The sequence below is a fragment of the Meles meles genome, chromosome 6 (genome assembly GCF_922984935.1).
Source record: "Meles meles chromosome 6, mMelMel3.1 paternal haplotype, whole genome shotgun sequence".
NCBI lineage: Eukaryota > Metazoa > Chordata > Mammalia > Carnivora > Mustelidae > Meles > Meles meles.
Window position 1 is genome coordinate 57,304,249 of NC_060071.1, and position 17,727 is coordinate 57,321,975.

Sequence of the window (17,727 nt, forward strand, 5' to 3'; positions counted from 1 at the left end):
AACACGATTTTTGCAGGAGCTGTCGTTTGATTGCTATTGGCTTCTAGTTGAAGGGAGTCGGTGGCATGAGCACTACAAGTGCGTCCGTCCTTTTCTCTTCGTGTTCATGTTGTCATGTGCAGGTGCTCTTGAAGATAAAGCAAAGATTTCAACACCCAGAAAAATTCAGCCAGCCCACAGAAGAGAAATGTTAGGCATTGCATACAACTCTGTTCACCAGGGAGGAGCTGAAGAGGAGGATAAGTTCAAAAGAGGCATGTCGGCTGGTAGAAGGCTAGGGAAGGGGGAAGCACAGGACCTATTTCAGGGGTGTCCGGTAAACCACGTGCACAGAGAAAGACTTGACAGATGGTTGGTCTAGCGGGGCCCTTCCTTGTCATGGTCCGTGTCTGTGGGCTGTCCCCCATGAGGTAGGTGCTTAGAAGGGAGAAAGTTCTGGTAGGTCCATTGTTCTCTAGTGTGAACTGGCAAATCAAACAGCTTGTACTCGTCGGGCCTTGATTTTGGCCCCTGACTAAAGACAGGACAACGAAAAAGTTGTGTGGAGAGTGGGTCTTGTATCTCCTGAAATTTGACCTGGTTAGTTAATCTTGGAGCTTTTCCTCACAAGGAGAGAGAAGACTGACATTCAGCCGAGGGCCCTGAATGGTGCACATGTGGAGCTTTCCCAAAGGCACACAGATTTCGAGCTGCATGTCTGTAGCTTCCATCCGTCAGGAATGAAGGCGCAGTGAGGTTGGCAGTCCATTTGGCTGAATTGTGAGGTGGTGGGAGAAGGGTTTTCTGCCAGATGGTGGCATTAATCTTTTAATTAATCATAGATTTAGATCACACCTGTTTTGTACAGTTCCTTTTTTTTCTCTTACATTTTACCAGTTTGTCATCCATTGACATCATCTTCTGTTTTCGTCTTGTTCTGAAGTACTTTCTGTACTTTTTGGAAAAGCTTAAGTCTTTTCAAATTGTGTATCTTTTCTTTATTGTTACTGATTATGTGTGGCCTTCTCCTCCCCATCTCTGGTCATATTTATTGCTTTTTATATTATCAAGTCGTTTCTTCACACTGTGAACCTTGCTGTTTTAAATGACCGAATAGTTTGAAGTTGAATAAGGTTTTGTGTCAGATTTGGTCTCTTGTATGGATGCTAAGTGTTTGGAGTGGGTATGTGACCTATTTCAACAGTATTTCATCTTTGTATATATAATTATGTGTAAGATCCTAACCTATCTTCCAGGACTTCCTTGAGATTAAATAAGGTCTTTGAACAAGAATGAGTTTTGAAAGATCAAGATAGTGTCATTGATGTAAGGAAAGTGGCTTCACACATCAAAGGATGATTTTTGAATCCTCAGTCTGGCTTGCTATACTTCTTTTGCCATTTAAACAGTGTCATTTTTTTCTGCTGGTGGTCAGGAGTTTCGAATAGAACTTTCATAAAGACTTTAGAAATGAAGAGCCTTAACATGTTAGAATGACTTGTTTTACTAAGATTTTGCTCCATCAAGAGGCATGTTGGCAAAAGCACCGGGTTGCATTCTAGGCAGGTTGTCATTCTGCTTCTACTGTGAAGTGAGGACTTGGGCAAGTCCTTTTCTGAACCTCCTCTCGTCTCTAAAGCCTTGGGGCTTAAACCAAATGATTGTTTTAACCATATTTTCAATTTGCCTCCACGGGTTGGTATCGTAGAGCAAGCTTGCAAAGGTATCAATCAGTAAGAAGTTCTGTTCTAAAGGTAGGAGAGCACATTGTCTACTGGCAAAGCCTATTTTGAGGCTTGGAGAAGGTTAGATGATTCCATTAAAAAAAAAAAAATCAAGACTCTATTGATCCTAGGGACACTGGCTGGTTCAGTCCGAAGAACAGTCCTTTTAGAATATCTGAATAAGGCTTACTGAAATCACTTATCTTGATGATGACATCTTATTAAAATTGGTAACTACATGGCAATAGGAACATTGCAGGAAAAAAAATCTTAAGTGAAAAATGTCCCAAAATAGCTGGTGAGAAGGGACTTTTTTTTTTTTTTTGATTTATTTATTTATTTGAGAGAGAGAGAGAAAGCAATTTGTTGAGTGGAGGGAGGGGCAGAGAGAGGGAATCTTCCAAGCAAACTCCATGCTGAGCATGGAGGCATCTGAGGAGCTGGGAATGGGCAGAAGAGTGGTTCTGGCCCAGATTCGTGATTCTGCCAACAAATGGGATGACTTTCTCACGCCTCTTGTTTTTATCAAACTCTCTGAAACAAAATCACATCGATGAGGACGAGATAGGAACCCGGAGAAGGAAAATGGTGGAGCGAGGAGTCCTGTGGGTTGTTACTGAAAAACGATAGCAGACTCTGTTCCGCCAGCTTTGGATTCTACTCGCGGTGATTTCTCTTCAGAGTGGAGCTGGGTCCTGTGAGAAGCTTTGCCAGTTGCTGCCGAGAGCTCATGGAGCCCAGACTGACTTGGCCCCTTCAGGCTTTTCTGTGAACTCCTTGTACCCCATAGCTATCAGTGTGCCTAAGACCCGACATTCCCGGCTGCTGTTCTCAGTGTGCCTGCACACTTCCTCATGAGTGCCCGTTGTTTGTTTGGGGGTGCTCGGGTCTGTCAGACGTCCCCCTGACTCCCCCTGCTTCCTCTCTCAGGCACAGGTACCATGCAGGACTTGTGGCTGTTGACTTGCTCCTACCTGCCCATGCTTGGGGCTTTGTGGAGAGAGCTTACTACCAGGTTCGAATGGAAGTGTTCCATGGAGTTTTGATCATGCTATCCTACTGGCTCTGTGTGGTTTCTGTGGGGCATTTGGCTAAAAAACCATGCCGCTACTGTTGCATCTTCCCATTGACCTCCCTGGGTTTTGTTTTGAACAGCTGTTATCCCTTGGTTACAAGCATCTTCTTTGCTAAATCTCTTGGAACCTGGGAACTGCTTTCCAGTGGGAGATAGCAGGTGCTGATTTCATCGGATTCCTCTCAGGCCACATGCCCACAGCTAAATTCAGCTGGAGCTGACTTATATGGTTCCCTCAACCTGAAATGCCTTCTTCCTCCTTCTCTCTGGCTCACAAGGCTGGTCCTGAAGCTTTCTTCCATCTCTGTCTCCTCCATTGCTGGTGCTATTTCAGGGCTCCTATAACATCTTAGGAACGCACATGCACACATATGGCGCTTCTTTAAGTATATGTTTGCTTCTCTGATTTCTTCCTAGAACTCTGGGTTCTTAAGGCACAAGACCTTATCTGATTTGTTTTTGTACTCCCAGTGCCTGAACTGGTGGCTGTCACCACATAACTACTTAAATAGTTGTTGAGGGATGCCTGGGTGGTTAAGCTGGTTAAGCGGCTGCCTTCAGTTCAGGTCGTGATCTCAGGGTCCTGGGACTGAGTCCCAAGTTAGGCTCCTTGCTCAGTGGGGAGTCTGCTTTTCCCTCTGCCTGCCACTCCCCCTGCTTACACTCTCTTTCCTTCTCTCTCTGTCAAATACATAAATGAAAAAAAATCTTTTTTTTTTCAAGATTTTATTTATTTATTTGACGGAGATCACAAGTAGGCAGAGAGGCAGGCAGAGAGAGTGAGAGGGAAGCAGGCTCCCTGCTGAGCAGAGAGCCCGATGCGGGACTCAATCCCAGGACCCTGAGATCATGACCTGAGCCGAAGGCAGCGGCTTAACCCACTGAGCCACCCAGGCACCCTGAAAAAAAATCTTTAAAAAAATTAGTTGTTGGAGGAATGTTGGCAGTAGTGTTGAAATGTTTGCAAGGAACAAAAGGAACTGTAAGACAGACAGATGGAAGATAAGTGCCATTTAAAGTTATATTTAAAGAAAGAAATGTGTCCGGAGAAGGAACTAAAAATACAGGTGCTTTTTAATCTTAATTTTATTTTCAGAATTTGTGGTGCAGAGGCAGCGGCAATAGCCTTGTCACTCCGAGTGAGTTCATTTTGATTATAACAACTCAAAGAGGTTGTTGGGCATTTAAGAAATGTAGAACAGAGAGTAATGTTTAAGGAATTGGAAGCCTGTGCTTAGGAAGGATGCGATATGGTTAATTTGGGTGAGAGACCTCATCCCAGGCATAGGGTCAACTGGCCCCCTGTATTTCCACATGACCTCACCTGAGGGCAGCGGGTTCCTTCTAGTTCAGTAATTGTTTCCCTGTTAATTAACTTCTTCCCTGCTGGTGACTTGAGAGTTTGGGGAGTGTCTTAAAGTTGGCTAGATTAAAAAAAACCAAAAAACCCCAGCTATTTCATGGTCTGTGAGTTTTCTGGAAAGTGGAAGGTGATGATATTAAAACCTCAGTAACCAAGGAAACCAGTCCTGTGCTGGTGGATAAGAGGAGTGGTAATTTAACTGAGACGGTGACAGGAAATCTGGCCACTAAGGAAGTGGCCCTGGGGAAGCTTGCTTTGGCTTTGCAGGGTCTTTTGTGGCTCCATACAAATTTTTAGGTTGACTTTTCTTTTCCTGTGGAAAATGCCATTGGAATTTTGGTAGGGATTGCATTGCCTCTGTAGATTGCTTTGAGGTTATAGGTTTTTAAAAAATACTTTACTTATTTATTAGAGAGTACACACGTGAGCGTTTGCATGAGTGGGGAGAGGGGGAGGCACAGAGGGAGATGGAGAAGGAGGCTTGGTGTGGGGCTCGGCCCCAGGATCATGACCTGTACCAGACACTTAACCAACTGAGCCCCTAGTTGTAGATATTTTAACAATATATATATATATATTTTTGGAGAGAGATAGAGTGAGAGGGAGAGAAAACACGAATGGGAGGAAGAGGGCATCTTAAGCAGGTTCCTGCTCAGAACAGAACCTGATGCAGGGATCGATCTCATGACCCTGAGGTCATGACCTGAGCTGAAATCAAGAGTCAGTTGCTTAATTGACTGAGCCACGCAGGCGCCCTTTAACAATATTCTTTTAATCTGTGATCGAAGCTGTCTTTACGTTTGTATCTTCTTTAACTTTTTCCATCAGTATATTATATTTTTCAATATGCAAAATTAGCATGCTAATATTTTAATGATGTTAATAGTGATGCCTTTGTGGTTTTCACATAGCTTTCGTTAGTATTTTCCTTATTTGTTCTATTCTTTCTATTTTGGGATTTTGCGTATTTTTTCCAGATCTTTGCAAAATGAACCACATGTAAAATCTCTAGGAGTTTTTAAGATACCCCTTTCTCTAATTTACATCAAATGTCTTCTAACTTGATTACTTTTTACTACCCTCTTGTGAGAGAGGCTAATGGCAGCTCTTCTCATCTCTGCAGTTGGGTTGGGATAATGAGATTGTCTTTCAGTGATTCTTCTAGGTTGGGGAATAGTGGGTCTTTCAGTGGTGTGAGACCCAGCCCATCATGAACACTTAGTAAATATTACATGATGGTGAGGGCAGGGCCATTCATTCTTCCCGGGTTCCCGGCCTCCTATATTGGTGCTTGTTTCACTGTTAGTAGCTCCTCAGGTGTTCCAGACCATCATCCCTTTTCACATCAAGCTAATCACTCTGCCCAGGCTACATTTTTACCATGTGTTACAACAATGTTAAGAAATTTTGTACTAACTGGAGAAGTCTCTGAACTATGTTTATCCAGTGGGCCAACAAAGGAATATTGGATTTCCTCAGATTGAACACTGCTAGGATTTTCAGCTCTCCTTCTGTCCCCCCAGTTCCACATCAGTTAGGAAGTTATTTCTTCAGAATGTTGCTGGTATTTTTATTTAATTTAAATAACAGATCATGTACACAGTCACAAAGATAAAAAAATTTATCTTATAATTTTTCACCTTCTCAACCAATATTTTTTAGCCAAAAAATATTTAACTTGACTCCATTGGGCATTCAGATTTTTAGATATATATATATATATATATATTTTAATCCACTATTTCCTATGAACAAGTACCACTAGGAAGCAGCCAGACAGAAGATGGGTCCTTCTGCACTCTACCTGTACTGATCTCTTCAGTTAATCAATGTCATAAAAATAGAGACTGTGCTAGATTCAAAGGGACTTAGGGACAAACAGTGAACTACAGGGCATGGCCTTGAATAGAATACTGCCTTGGACCAGCTCTAAAGGAAATTTTTGGGGCCAGGCAAATTTGGAAATAGTCCAGATAGTTATATGAAATGCCATTAACTGAGATGGAGAGATGCAAAATTTTGATGAAAAAAATTCTTGTTACCAAAAAAAGTCCATGTAAATATATAGATAGTGCATATGCTAGCAGATCTCTTTCTAAGGCGTTAATAGTGGTGCTCCTACTCTCAAGTGATGGGAATGTGAGGTGTTTATTTATTTCTTTACTGTCTTGTCCTCTCAATTTCTCAAATGCACGTGTCCCATTTTTGTGGTAATAGAAACTTTTTTATTTTTTTGCTAAAGTCTAGACTAACATGTCCTTTTATAGATGGGTTGTTGTAGTATATTTCACAAGTTTTTCTCTTGATAAAGATTTTATAATCTTTAGGATACTTCTTTGAACCATTTCTTTAGATTCTATATGCATCTTTTGAGATTTAATTTTTTATTATGGAAAATTTCAAATACATAGAAAAGTAGATAGAATAATATGATTATCAATTATGCTTGGTTTATTTCCTCTCCACCAACTATTTTGAAGGAAATCCCACATTTTCTATCTTTTCATTCATAAGTGGTTCAATATTTATTCCAAAAAAAAAGAACATTTAAAAAAATCATGATATAGTATCACACCAAACAATAAATATGTGAAATAATAGTATTTCTTCAATACTCCAGTATTGAATGTCAATGACTCCAGTCATTCACCTTTCTCTGATTGTCTCATAAGTGATTTTTATCTGTAGTTATATTGTCTGAATCCGATTTCAGGCAAGTTCCTGACATTACAAATGGTTATGTGACCAGTAAGGTCTTTTAATCTATAGGTTTCTCTCTCCTCCTGCAGCAGTTTTTCTCTTGCAAATGATTTGTTGAAGAAACTAGACCCTTTATCTTTTATAATTTTTCACCTTCTGCATTTTTCTGCATGTTCTCTTTTAATACCCAAGACTGGAAGCTGTTCTCTTGAATGCATCTGAGCAGAGTTCCATTTAAAACTTATAAAACTTACCATGTTTGTCAAATCTGTAAATCGAAATGGTTGACTTCTTTTTTTAAACTTTCATAATACTTACTTTTAAAAACTAATCCCTAAAATTGAAAAAGATTAGCTGTATAACAAATTTTTGTGCAACATCTAGAAATGATTTATATCCAGTGACTTTATTTTTTTGAATGTATCAAATCAATATTTAGCCTGTTGTCTTCCAGAAATGAAAGATGAGGATTTAATTAACTTCCATAACTATTCTCTCCCACCTCTTCCTCCTTATAATATTTTATGTATTTTTATTTGCTTATTTATCTTTAATCACTTTAAATAATATACTTATGCCTCAGTTTCTTATGTAGCAGTTCAATTTTCTCAAGCCACATTCTTGGGCATAAAAAGGATTAACTTCAGGGGTGCCTGGGTGGCTCAGTGGATTAAAGCCTCTGCCTCAGCTCAGGTCATGACCTCAGGGTTTTGGGATCAAGCCTTGCAACAGGCTCTCTGCTCAGCAGGGAGCCTGCTTCCTCCTCTCTTTCTGCCTGCCTCTCAGCCTACTTGTGATTTCTGTCTGTCAAATAAGTAAATAAAATCTTAAAAAAAAAAGGATTAACTTCATTTCCGTTACTAAAAAATCCCATTGCACCAGCTGGCAAAAATCTTAATCATTACCAATTCCAAGCAAACTTGGTCATTTTACATGTAAACTTATACAGGTCAGATTTCATTCCTGCCTTCCCTTCATTTATGGGAGTGCGTGTTGTTTCTGAGGTATTTATATGGTGCCAATTTCTGGGAGTAGGTTGGCTTTGAAATGGTTGATTTTTTTTTTTCTTTTTTAAAAGATTTTATTAGAGAGAGAGAGCATGAATGATGGGGAGGGACAGAGGGAGAGGCAGAAGCAGGTTCCCCACTGAGCAGAGAGCGTAATGTGGGGCTCTATCCCAGAACCCTGAGATCATGACCTGAGCTGAAGGCAGACACTCAACTGACTGGGTCACCCGAGTACCCCTGAAAATGGCTGATTTCTATCCTAAAGTCTTCTAAGTTTAAGACTTGTATAGCCTTGATTGTTTGAGCTGAAACAGCTACGAAAAAGCATACGCTGGGGTAGATGTTAGCCTTATCAGTTACACAGATTTTTGGCAGGAACTTGCCAGATTTCCTTTGCAAAGCTAAAGGAAAAGCTTCCTCTGAAAGTACATTCTGATATAATGGGGTCCTTTTGAAATACTATTTAGTATCCTCAGAGAGCTTGGTCTACCAATGTGCTCTTCATCGTGATACTGGTGTACTATTTTTTTTTTTTGTTTGTTTGGTTTTACTTTACTGCTAAGGCTGCTGAGGTCGAAATTTCCACTGCTTGCGTATTGATTTGTCTCTAATGATTGCAGGTTGAAGATGACAGTGATGCAGAGACCTATGGAGAAGAGAATGAGGAACAGGGAAATTATTCTAAAAGAAAGATAGTCTCTAACTGGGATCGATATCAAGATATTGAAAAAGAGGTCAATAATGAAAGCGGAGAATCACAGAGGGGGACGGACTTCAGTGTTCTCCTCAGCTCAGCAGGTATGAATTCCATTCGTATGCACATGCTTTAGTGCTCTGAAAGTCCCACAGACCTTTTATTTATGTTCCTTTTAAAACTGCGTTGTAATAACCAGCAGTTCATTTTGTCCTTTGGATTTTAAATTTGAGTAAAGGACAGCGTATCTAATGGCTTGTAAGGAAGAAAGATGTTTCTTTAAGTGGAAGCTAGGGATTCCATGTACCGATGCAGAAGGACTTAAGTCCTGGTTGAAACGGATGAAAGTCTTTATGGAAGTGAAAAATGCTGCATGCACTATGCCTCTCTAAATTGGGTAGTCTGAAAATAGAAGTCTTTTCCTTGATTTCATAGGAATCAATACTTATGTTTATACAAAGCTTTACGAAGCTTCTAGAATATGTGTTCTTTCTTCTTTTATAGCCAAGAATATGCATATTAGTGGATATGCACATAGAAGAGACATGTGTACCTGAACGTGAAAACCCTTCTGTTTTGCTTTTGGACGGTTTTCTCTATCAGTAAGGTGCAACACCCTTTCCTTCTCTGGCCAGCTCTTTTTGAAGACAGAATCCACCGGGAGTGTGCAGCTGTGTGAGGCTGGAGAGTAGGAGAAAAGTGAGAGGAGAATGGAACAGGGCTGGTTGTACAGATGGCTACTCTCTACCAGGGTGTGGCATGAGGGTTGAAAGAATGAATGGCGGATGGATTAGTGGTTTTCAGGGGTTAGGGATGGGTTTGGTGGATGTGGTTATAAGAAGGTAACATGAGGTGTCCTTCTAGTGCTGATACTGATCATTTTCTCGATTGTGGTGGTAGATACACAAACCTACACCAGTGATAAAATTGTCTAGAACTTAAGACATACACACAAGTGAGTACAAATAAGACTGGGAAAATCTGAACAACACTGGTGTGTTATATCAATATCAGTATATCAATATTCTGGTTGTGATATTATACTGTAGTTTTGCTCAGTGTTACCATTAGGGAAACTGGGTCAAGTGCGGGAGATCTCTCTGTGTTGTTGCTACAAGTATTATGAGAATCCACGATGACCTCAACAACAAAATGTTACCAGGTCAAAAAAAATTTAAAGGGTGAGGAGGTAAGAAGCAGAGAAATAAAAAGAAGATTTTCAGACAGTTTGCTTTAAATTCCCTCTTCCTCCCAACTTTTATGTTGCTGTTGAGTTCAACCTGTCTTTTTTCTCCTCTGCCTATATATTTTTTTTTACTGTTTTCTTTTTAATTTATTTATTTTTTCAGCGTAACAGTATTCATTGTTTTTGCACAACACCCAGTGCTCCATGCAAAACGTGCCCTCCCTATTACCCACCACCTGTTCCCCCAACCTCCCACCCCTGACCCTTCAAAACCCTCAGGTTGTTTTTCTCCTCTGCCTATATTTTTGAATGCCTGTACCAGACTAAGCATCCTAAAGTGATGAATTCTCTTCTGACTTAATTAAACCCTTTGAGGAGAAGGAGAATTGTAAGTGGAGAGAGTATGTGAGTGTGAGTCAGAAGAGCAAGGCTCAGCCTGGTGTCATTACATTCTATGCGCGCCACCTCCCCTCACCCCCCCAACGGTAACCCTCTTAGAAGAGGTGTTTGCTGAGGGCATTGAACTCACAGACTGTTCAGGGACTGGTGACTCATCTTCTTGCCGGTCAGATGAGTACTACCCTCTGGTGACCCGAATTTTGGCCAATTACAGGCTTATTAGCACTTTTCTTCAAGGTGGGAGAAAGGTAAAAGGTAGGCTGCTTATTTTCTCTTTCTCTTGGCTGTTCTGCGAAAGGACGTAGGGAAAACTTGAAGTAGAAGCAATAAGGTTAATACATGAACTACCTGGCTTTAGTTGAACCAAATGTATAGTCCATTACTAGGACCGTGTCTGGCCTGTGAGAGATCCTGCATGAATGTTTGAAGGCAATGCAAAATTCGAGTCTGACCTAGTATTTATGCCCAGTAGTGTACTATTTTGGTTATTTATGTTAGCATTTTATTTACAATTTAAAACCCAAAATGATTCGGGTCTCATATGTCTTTCCTGTAGTCTGTCTTTGCTTCCTGATTTCTTCCCAGGTGACTTATCTGTGATCGGATTTTTGGGTGATCACAGTTGTCACATCTTCTGATATGTGCTTTGATTTTTTTCCCCGCATTCTGCTGGTGATTGATCATTTTCTTTTCACCATGTCCTATGACATGAGAAGAGCCACCGTGCTCTCTTCATTGTAGGAGCAGGGCTGTATTAGTCTGCTTTTGAGAGATGGACTGCCTTCTTTGATCCTAAAATATTAATATTCTCCAGCTACTCCTTGGAGTCACGGACTTCTAGTATACCATATTCATCTATTTAAATAAATACATAGCCCAGAAAAGTACATTGCTAGTTTGTTAGATGTGCATATCATAAACTTTTCTAGATCTAGCCGAATTGCTCTCCAAAGTGGAGATGAGCTAGGATTCCTAGTGTTCGCTATCTTTGGCCATATGTAGTACTGTTAGACTTTTTAACTGTTGCCGTCTGACTGAATGGTGTCAGTTGTGGTTCATTAAACAATTATTTGAGTATCTGCTACTTCCAGGTACCATTTTAGAGATTGAGCATATGGCAAAGAACAGAGCAGACCAAAACACACGCCTCCTGGAGTGGACATTCTAAAGGGTGGAGACACATTAAAGAAAAGCAAGTATGTAAGATGCTAAATGGTGATAATTGCTTGAGATAGAGATGAAGTGGGGAGAGGCTCTTATAATTTTAGAAAGAGTGGCCGGAGAAAGTCTTATTGAGATGATGACATTTGAATAAAGGCCTGAGGAAGGTGAGTGAGGAAGCATTGATATCTGTGGGAGGAGTGTTGTAGGCCAAGGGCATAACAAGTTCAGAGGCTTGGTGACAGGAGTATAGAGAATAGCAAGGGAGGCCAGCATGACTGGAACAAAGTGAGCAAGTAGGTGATGAGGTCAGAGAGGCATATGGGGCCAGATCACGGGGAGGCTTGTAGATCATTATTAAAGATGTTGGCATTTACTCTGAGATGAGCAGCTATGAGAGGGTTTTGAAGAGAAGTGTGATATGGGTTATACTTAACAGGACCTCTCTGGCTGCTATGTTGGTAAACCAGCTGGGAGGCTATTGCAGCAACCCAAACAAGTAGGGATAGTGGCCGGGATGGTGGCCTTGGCCAGGGTGGTGGCCATGGAGCTGGTGAGACGTGGCTGGGTTCTGGATCTATTTTGAGGGAAGAGCATACAGGGCTTGAGGATGTGGGGTATGAGGTAAAAAGATGCATGAGCACGATGCCAGGTTCTTGGCCTGAGAACTACAGGAAGGGAGCTGCCATTGATTGAGATAAGTAAGACCATGGGAGGTGCTCAGTTTTGCATGTGTTATCATTGAGATGCCAGTTGGACATCTGTGTTAGTCAGAGTTCCTGTAGGACCTAGATGGCACCCTCAATGTAATTAGAAGGAACTTTTAACAAAGGCATCATTTATACAAGTATGGGCGGGATGTGGGGAGAGTGCATAGATCGTAGAGCATTGGGAGGAAAGGCAACATCCCTCGTCACTGAAACTCTGGGGGAGAGATTCTTATAGAGCAGTTGACCTTGAAAGGATGAATCAGTCACCTTTGCTCCAGAGATCTAGCCAGTGAAGGTGACTCTCCAGGGAGGGAGACAGTACTCTGTCCTTATACTTTCCCCCCCCTTGATTCTCCTGCCAGGGCTTCCCAGAATCCTAACCTACTAGCAGCCAGAAGGCAAACAGAGCCTTTTGCTGTCATCCATATAGATCAGCCTCTTAGGGCAGAACAGGGAGGAGGAAGAAGAAGGGTGAATCTGGAGGGGCAAATGCAAGAGCCCCAGCATAGCATCCAATAGGAAATACCCCACAGGTTGCCGGATGAAGACCTCTGGGGTATGGGATCCAGGTCTGGCCTGGAGATACACATCTGGGGGCTGGCAGCCTGTAGGTGATACTTAGAGTCGAGTCACGACACTGCATGAGATGATTGGGGAGTTATTAGTAGAAAAGTTCTGAGCACTGGGCAGCACAGTGTCTAGAGCTTACGGAGATGAGAAGGAACCAGCAAAAGGAGACTGAGTGTGAGCAGCTGGAGGAAAAACCAGGAAACTGGTATCTTTACATGTTTCCTGGAAGGAGGGATCTGTGTCAGATGCACTTGATGACATCTAGAAATTGACACTTGACTTTAACAACATGGGGTTACTAGTGATCTTGGCAAGAGTAGTTTTTTTTTTTTTTAAGATTTTATTTATTTATTTGACAGAGATCACAAGTAGGCAGGGAGGCAGGCAGAGAGAGGAAGGGAAGCAGGCGAGCCTGACGAGGGACTCGATCCCAGGACCCTGGGATCATGACCTGAGCCGAAGGCAGAGGCTTAACCCACTGAGCCACCCAGGTGCCCCGGCAAGAGTAGTTTTGTTAGTGGTGGGATAAATTCATTCTTGAATTCAAAAAGAATATGGGAGGAGAGACATTGGACACAGCAAGTATAAATACCTCCTAATTTTGAGGAGTTTTGTTATTATCAGAAGGAGCGCAATGGACTGGTGGGGGAAGTGGGTCAAGACCTGTTTTTTATTTTTATTTTAATTAATTATTTTCAAGACCTGTTTTTTAAAGATGGGAGAGATAACTGCATGTCTATTTGTTGATAGAACAGTCTGGAAGAGAGGGCCAAAAATAATGTGGGAAGAGGTGAGAATGACTGGATTTATGTTCTTTGGTCCACATGTGGTGATGGAAGCTCTGTTGGACAGATGTTGGGAGTGCCCATTGCTCAGGGCTCTGACAGTTGTTGAACTGTAATCAGAGGAAAGGCCAGAACATAGAGGCATGGATACAGGTAGGGGGGTTGACGTGACGGGGCTTGGGGGAGTTCCCTTCTAATTGCTTCTGTTTTCTTAGTGAAAGAAGAATGCTGTGAGTGAGGGTCACCAAGGAGGTACTAGAGGTGTGAGAGAGTAGAAGGTAAGAATGGTTGTCTACATGGTGGGAGAGGGAACGAAATAGGAAACATCTAGACATCTAGCAACCCATGGCTGGGTTGCTGGGTGGTACTGGAGGCCCGCTAGAGTTGGTGTTCATGAACATAAGGTAAGAAGAAGGGTGTTGTTCCCTCTTTCGCTCTGCTGTTTTGTGTGCAAGTAAAGAGGGGTGGAGAGTAGGATTTAATCACAATTACAGCTTAGCTAAACAAATGTACTGAAGGGAGATTGAAGACAGAGGGTGATTGGACTTTAAGCATTATTTTATATTCTAGGATCAGCTGTGTGGTGCGTATATCTCTGGTCCGATTCTCAAATGCCATTTTGAGGGTGGACCTTTTGGTAAGAATACATCTAGCTTAATGTTTTGTTACTTTCCTTGTAGGATTTACATTGTAATTAATTGAAAGAGGAAATTTCTACTGCTCACACAGCTGGTGTGTATGTATGTTGCTGTATGTGTACATGTGTGTAGGTATTCACTTACGAAGGTCGTACTGTCATTTTTTAATAAATTCAAAGGTCCATCTCTTGGACCCTTGGGAGACACTCTAGAAAGCTCTAGCACACCTGTGCCAGGAGACGAGTGTGAGTGTGTGTAGTGATGCTGGTCAGAAGAACCACATGTGAAAGCCACTGCGATGTCCATTCATAGTGGAATGAGTACATTAAAACGTGGTTGAGTCTCTCAAACATACTGTAAAGTAAAAGGACCTTTACATAGCCACAAAATACCTTTGTATGATTCTACCTGAAGCTCACACACAAGAAAGTAGTAAGCTGTGTTATTTAGGCAGCCGTATTTGCAATGGTAAAATGGAAACCAAGGAAATGATTACGGTAAAATCCAGGATTGTTGTCCCCTCTAGGGGAGAGGTGAGGGCTAATGATTGGGGAGGGGTGTATAGCAGGCATCAGGGTTGGGGGACTTCTGTGATGTTGACAGCTATCTATTTCTTGGTCTGGATGATGTTTATTTAGGTTTGTTGAATATTCTTTGGACGCCTAGGTCGCTCTGTTGGTTGAGCATCTGCCTTTGGCTTGGGTCATGATCTCGGTGTCGTGGGATTGAGTCCCACATCGGGCTCCTTGCTTGGCAGGGAGCCTGCTTCTCCCTCTGCCTGAGTCTCCCCCTGCTTTTGCTCCCCCCACCTGTGACAAATAAGTAAAATAAAATAAAAAAATTAAATTGTATCTTACCTATTCTTTTATGTGTCTCTCTAGACAAGGAAAGCCTGAAAATGAATTTCTCATGATGGGATTTCAGTTACCCTCAGACAATGGGGAACATATTGGAAGAGGCTGTCCTTTTCGGCACCCTGAGGCCTTCATCATGTAGGCGCTGCCTGTGTTGTTTTGGTCTCTGGTCGTGGGTAGTGGCATCTTATTTTTCCAAGTGGAGGATAAAGGGAGAGAGGACTAGTTTGTTTGAAGTCATACTTTTGCTGGTAGGATTGGGAGTCTTCAGACGAGATCTTTTTAGGACTCTTTCTGTAAGGCTCTGAAGCAATTGCGCCCACAGCTTTTCTTTTTGAACAGTGTTGTTGCAGTTCTAACTTATGTTTCACCAGCTTTGAGAGTGGTACTGTACTCTCACTTAGGTTCAGGCATAAGATGTTAGCCCTTTAAGCAAATTTTCTGCCCTTCCCCCCCAAGTGGCGAGTCATTGAATTCATGCCATATGAGCTATGTATTCCTTTCAAGAAGTCACAGACAACCAGAGTTAGAAGAAATGTCTACAGTGTGAGCAGAATGCACTGGAGCAATATTGAAGATAAACATGTGAAAAAAACTTTTATGTGCAAGTCTGTAAGCTCTGTTTATTTTCAGTGGAACAAATACAAACAAAACGATGAGCTTGCAGCTTGGTCAGCATAGTTGTCCATGCATATTTTCATTTCAAGTTATTATATATTTTCTACAGTGTAATTTTATGGAAAGTTAATTTTGGTGGGGGTAGATTTTAATTATAATGATATTTGATCTCTCCCCCCACCCCGCCCCTTCAGACTGCATAGGAAAAAAAAAAAACCTCTCACTCTAGCAGCCCAAGAAGCAGCAGAATGGCTGAATTTGTCCCTGTGGACTCAGTTCTTTTTTTTTTTCTATTTCTGTGGTATGCATTTTATCAGTTTTTACTAATATATTCTCATCACAAAGTTTAGTAGATGAACCTTCCCTTTGGTATTTGAATCATTTGAAATAACAGAAACAGAACTATGTATGCACTAAAAAAAAATCTTCATTTGGGAACAACAAGAAAAATGAACAAAAAGAAAAAAACAGAAAAAACCACACAAAAAAAATCTTTCCATTTATATAGGCAGACATTGAAGTGGGTTTAATTTGATTTTCTTTTTTTAAACTTCCAAAAAAGCAACTGAATACCTGGAAATGGGTTTGCCAGATTCCTGGTCTCTGTGCCACTGTGTGTTTCTGGTCGTTTCCTTGCAGGTTCTCCTTTGTCTGCTCTTACTGGTCTAGCTGCGTCCTTTGCATCCTGTGCCTCTCTCCCATGCACGGTCACTTTCTTCCCATGAAACTGTACCTTCCCTGATGGCTTTAATTCCTCTCCCTCTCCCTTCAGATCTGTGACCTTTCCAGTTCCATTTGTTTAGGATTCTTGTTGATCCTCCATGATTTCTTTTGGCACTGTTGTTGTTTTCCCCTACCTCTCCTCGTACCTCCCCACCTCACTTCTTTGTTCCGTAATTGAAAGTTACCAGTCTTGGCTTACTTGGCCAGTCTAGTGCTTCTTAGCTTTTTCTTTAAATAGAACTACTCCTATCCATTTTACATCTCCACGATTTGAGAAACGGAAGTGTGGGTCTTTTTAGCCAGGTCTGATCATCTAAGTCCTCCCAAAGTTTCAGCATTCAGTTTTCCAGAGATTTCATTTCAGTGTCTGTAGCACTTCTGTCTTTCTTCTTGTTTGGTTTCTTAATTTAGCTCACACTGTATTTTCTTTCTTCATTCTCTTTCTTTCTTTCTTTTTTGCACAGTTTCCTCCTTGGAAAGTCTTAGAAGGTCTTTATGCTTTTGACTGGTGTCTCTATAAACTTTTTAGCAAATTCAGTGCTATCAGACCCTGCAAATATTGATCCCTTCATGCTTTGTGTAGTGTTGTTTTCATTTGAATATTTTGTGCTTGACCTTTATCTTCTAATCCTTTATGTCACCACGGATTGCATCAGCTGGCAAGCCTTTCATACACAAGGATCTGTTTTACATCATTTTGAATACTCATCAGTCACTGGAGAGACCTTTCATACTCATTAGAGAGCAGTTTGTGTAGAGAGCTGCTGGTGTTAGCTCTATTTTTATTTCCACAGGTTTTGTCTTTCATTTGCTCAGTGCTTCCATTATATGAAAATCTGTTGTCAGAGAGTTCCCCTGTTGGATTTTAGTATCTCCAGGGGAACCTGCCCTTCACCCAGTGTGACCGGTCCCCTTTAAAAACTTGTCTCGTGGCAAATTGAAGTCACTGAAATAATACTTGATTTGATGACAGATTTGGGTCCCAGAGAAGCCATTTTGTCACAGTCCCCACTTTCGGCTGTTGCGGCCACCTTTCTGGTCCTCCTGCTGCCGAGCTGGGCCACTGGATCACTAGCAGTGACTACAGGGTTTCCTGCTCATTTTGAAGAACTGAATGTTTAGGTTATTAGGTAATTTAGGTTATTCTTACTAGAAATATAGAGAGGATACTAGTGAATCTTTTTGGGTTGGACTTGTGTTCCTGATACTGTTTTGGGTGTGAATCGTCTAACTAGCTGCATCCTCAAAGCGATGTGCTCCCAAGTCTAACAGCATCTAGCACCTTCCTCTCCACCGCTGCTGTCTCCTCCCTGTTTATCCTAACAGACCCAGGCTTCCTTGTAAAAAAGCAACACCATCCTTTAAAGGGGGGTTTGGGGAAGCAGAGCAAAAAAAGGCTCATGATCAACGTCCTATTTAGGTGGAAGTTGATAAGGGTCTAGAGAGAGTAAACACCTTCCTCATTCTCCTGACTATAATTGATATTATAGTAATATAACACTGAGATTACTTGATGGTGAAATTTGATCTAAAACTGGCAT

The 17,727-nt window shown here is 41.5% G+C and overlaps 1 protein-coding gene across 1 annotated transcript in view; it reads left to right on the forward strand.

Moving 5' to 3' along the window:
• Positions 1–17,727, forward strand: part of AVEN (apoptosis and caspase activation inhibitor) — a 166,584-nt gene that overhangs the window by 26,796 nt on the left and 122,061 nt on the right. Inside the window, exon 2 of the mRNA XM_046008317.1 lies at positions 8,469–8,646. Coding sequence (XP_045864273.1) covers positions 8,469–8,646 — 178 coding nt within the window. The remainder of the gene's footprint in view (positions 1–8,468; positions 8,647–17,727) is intronic.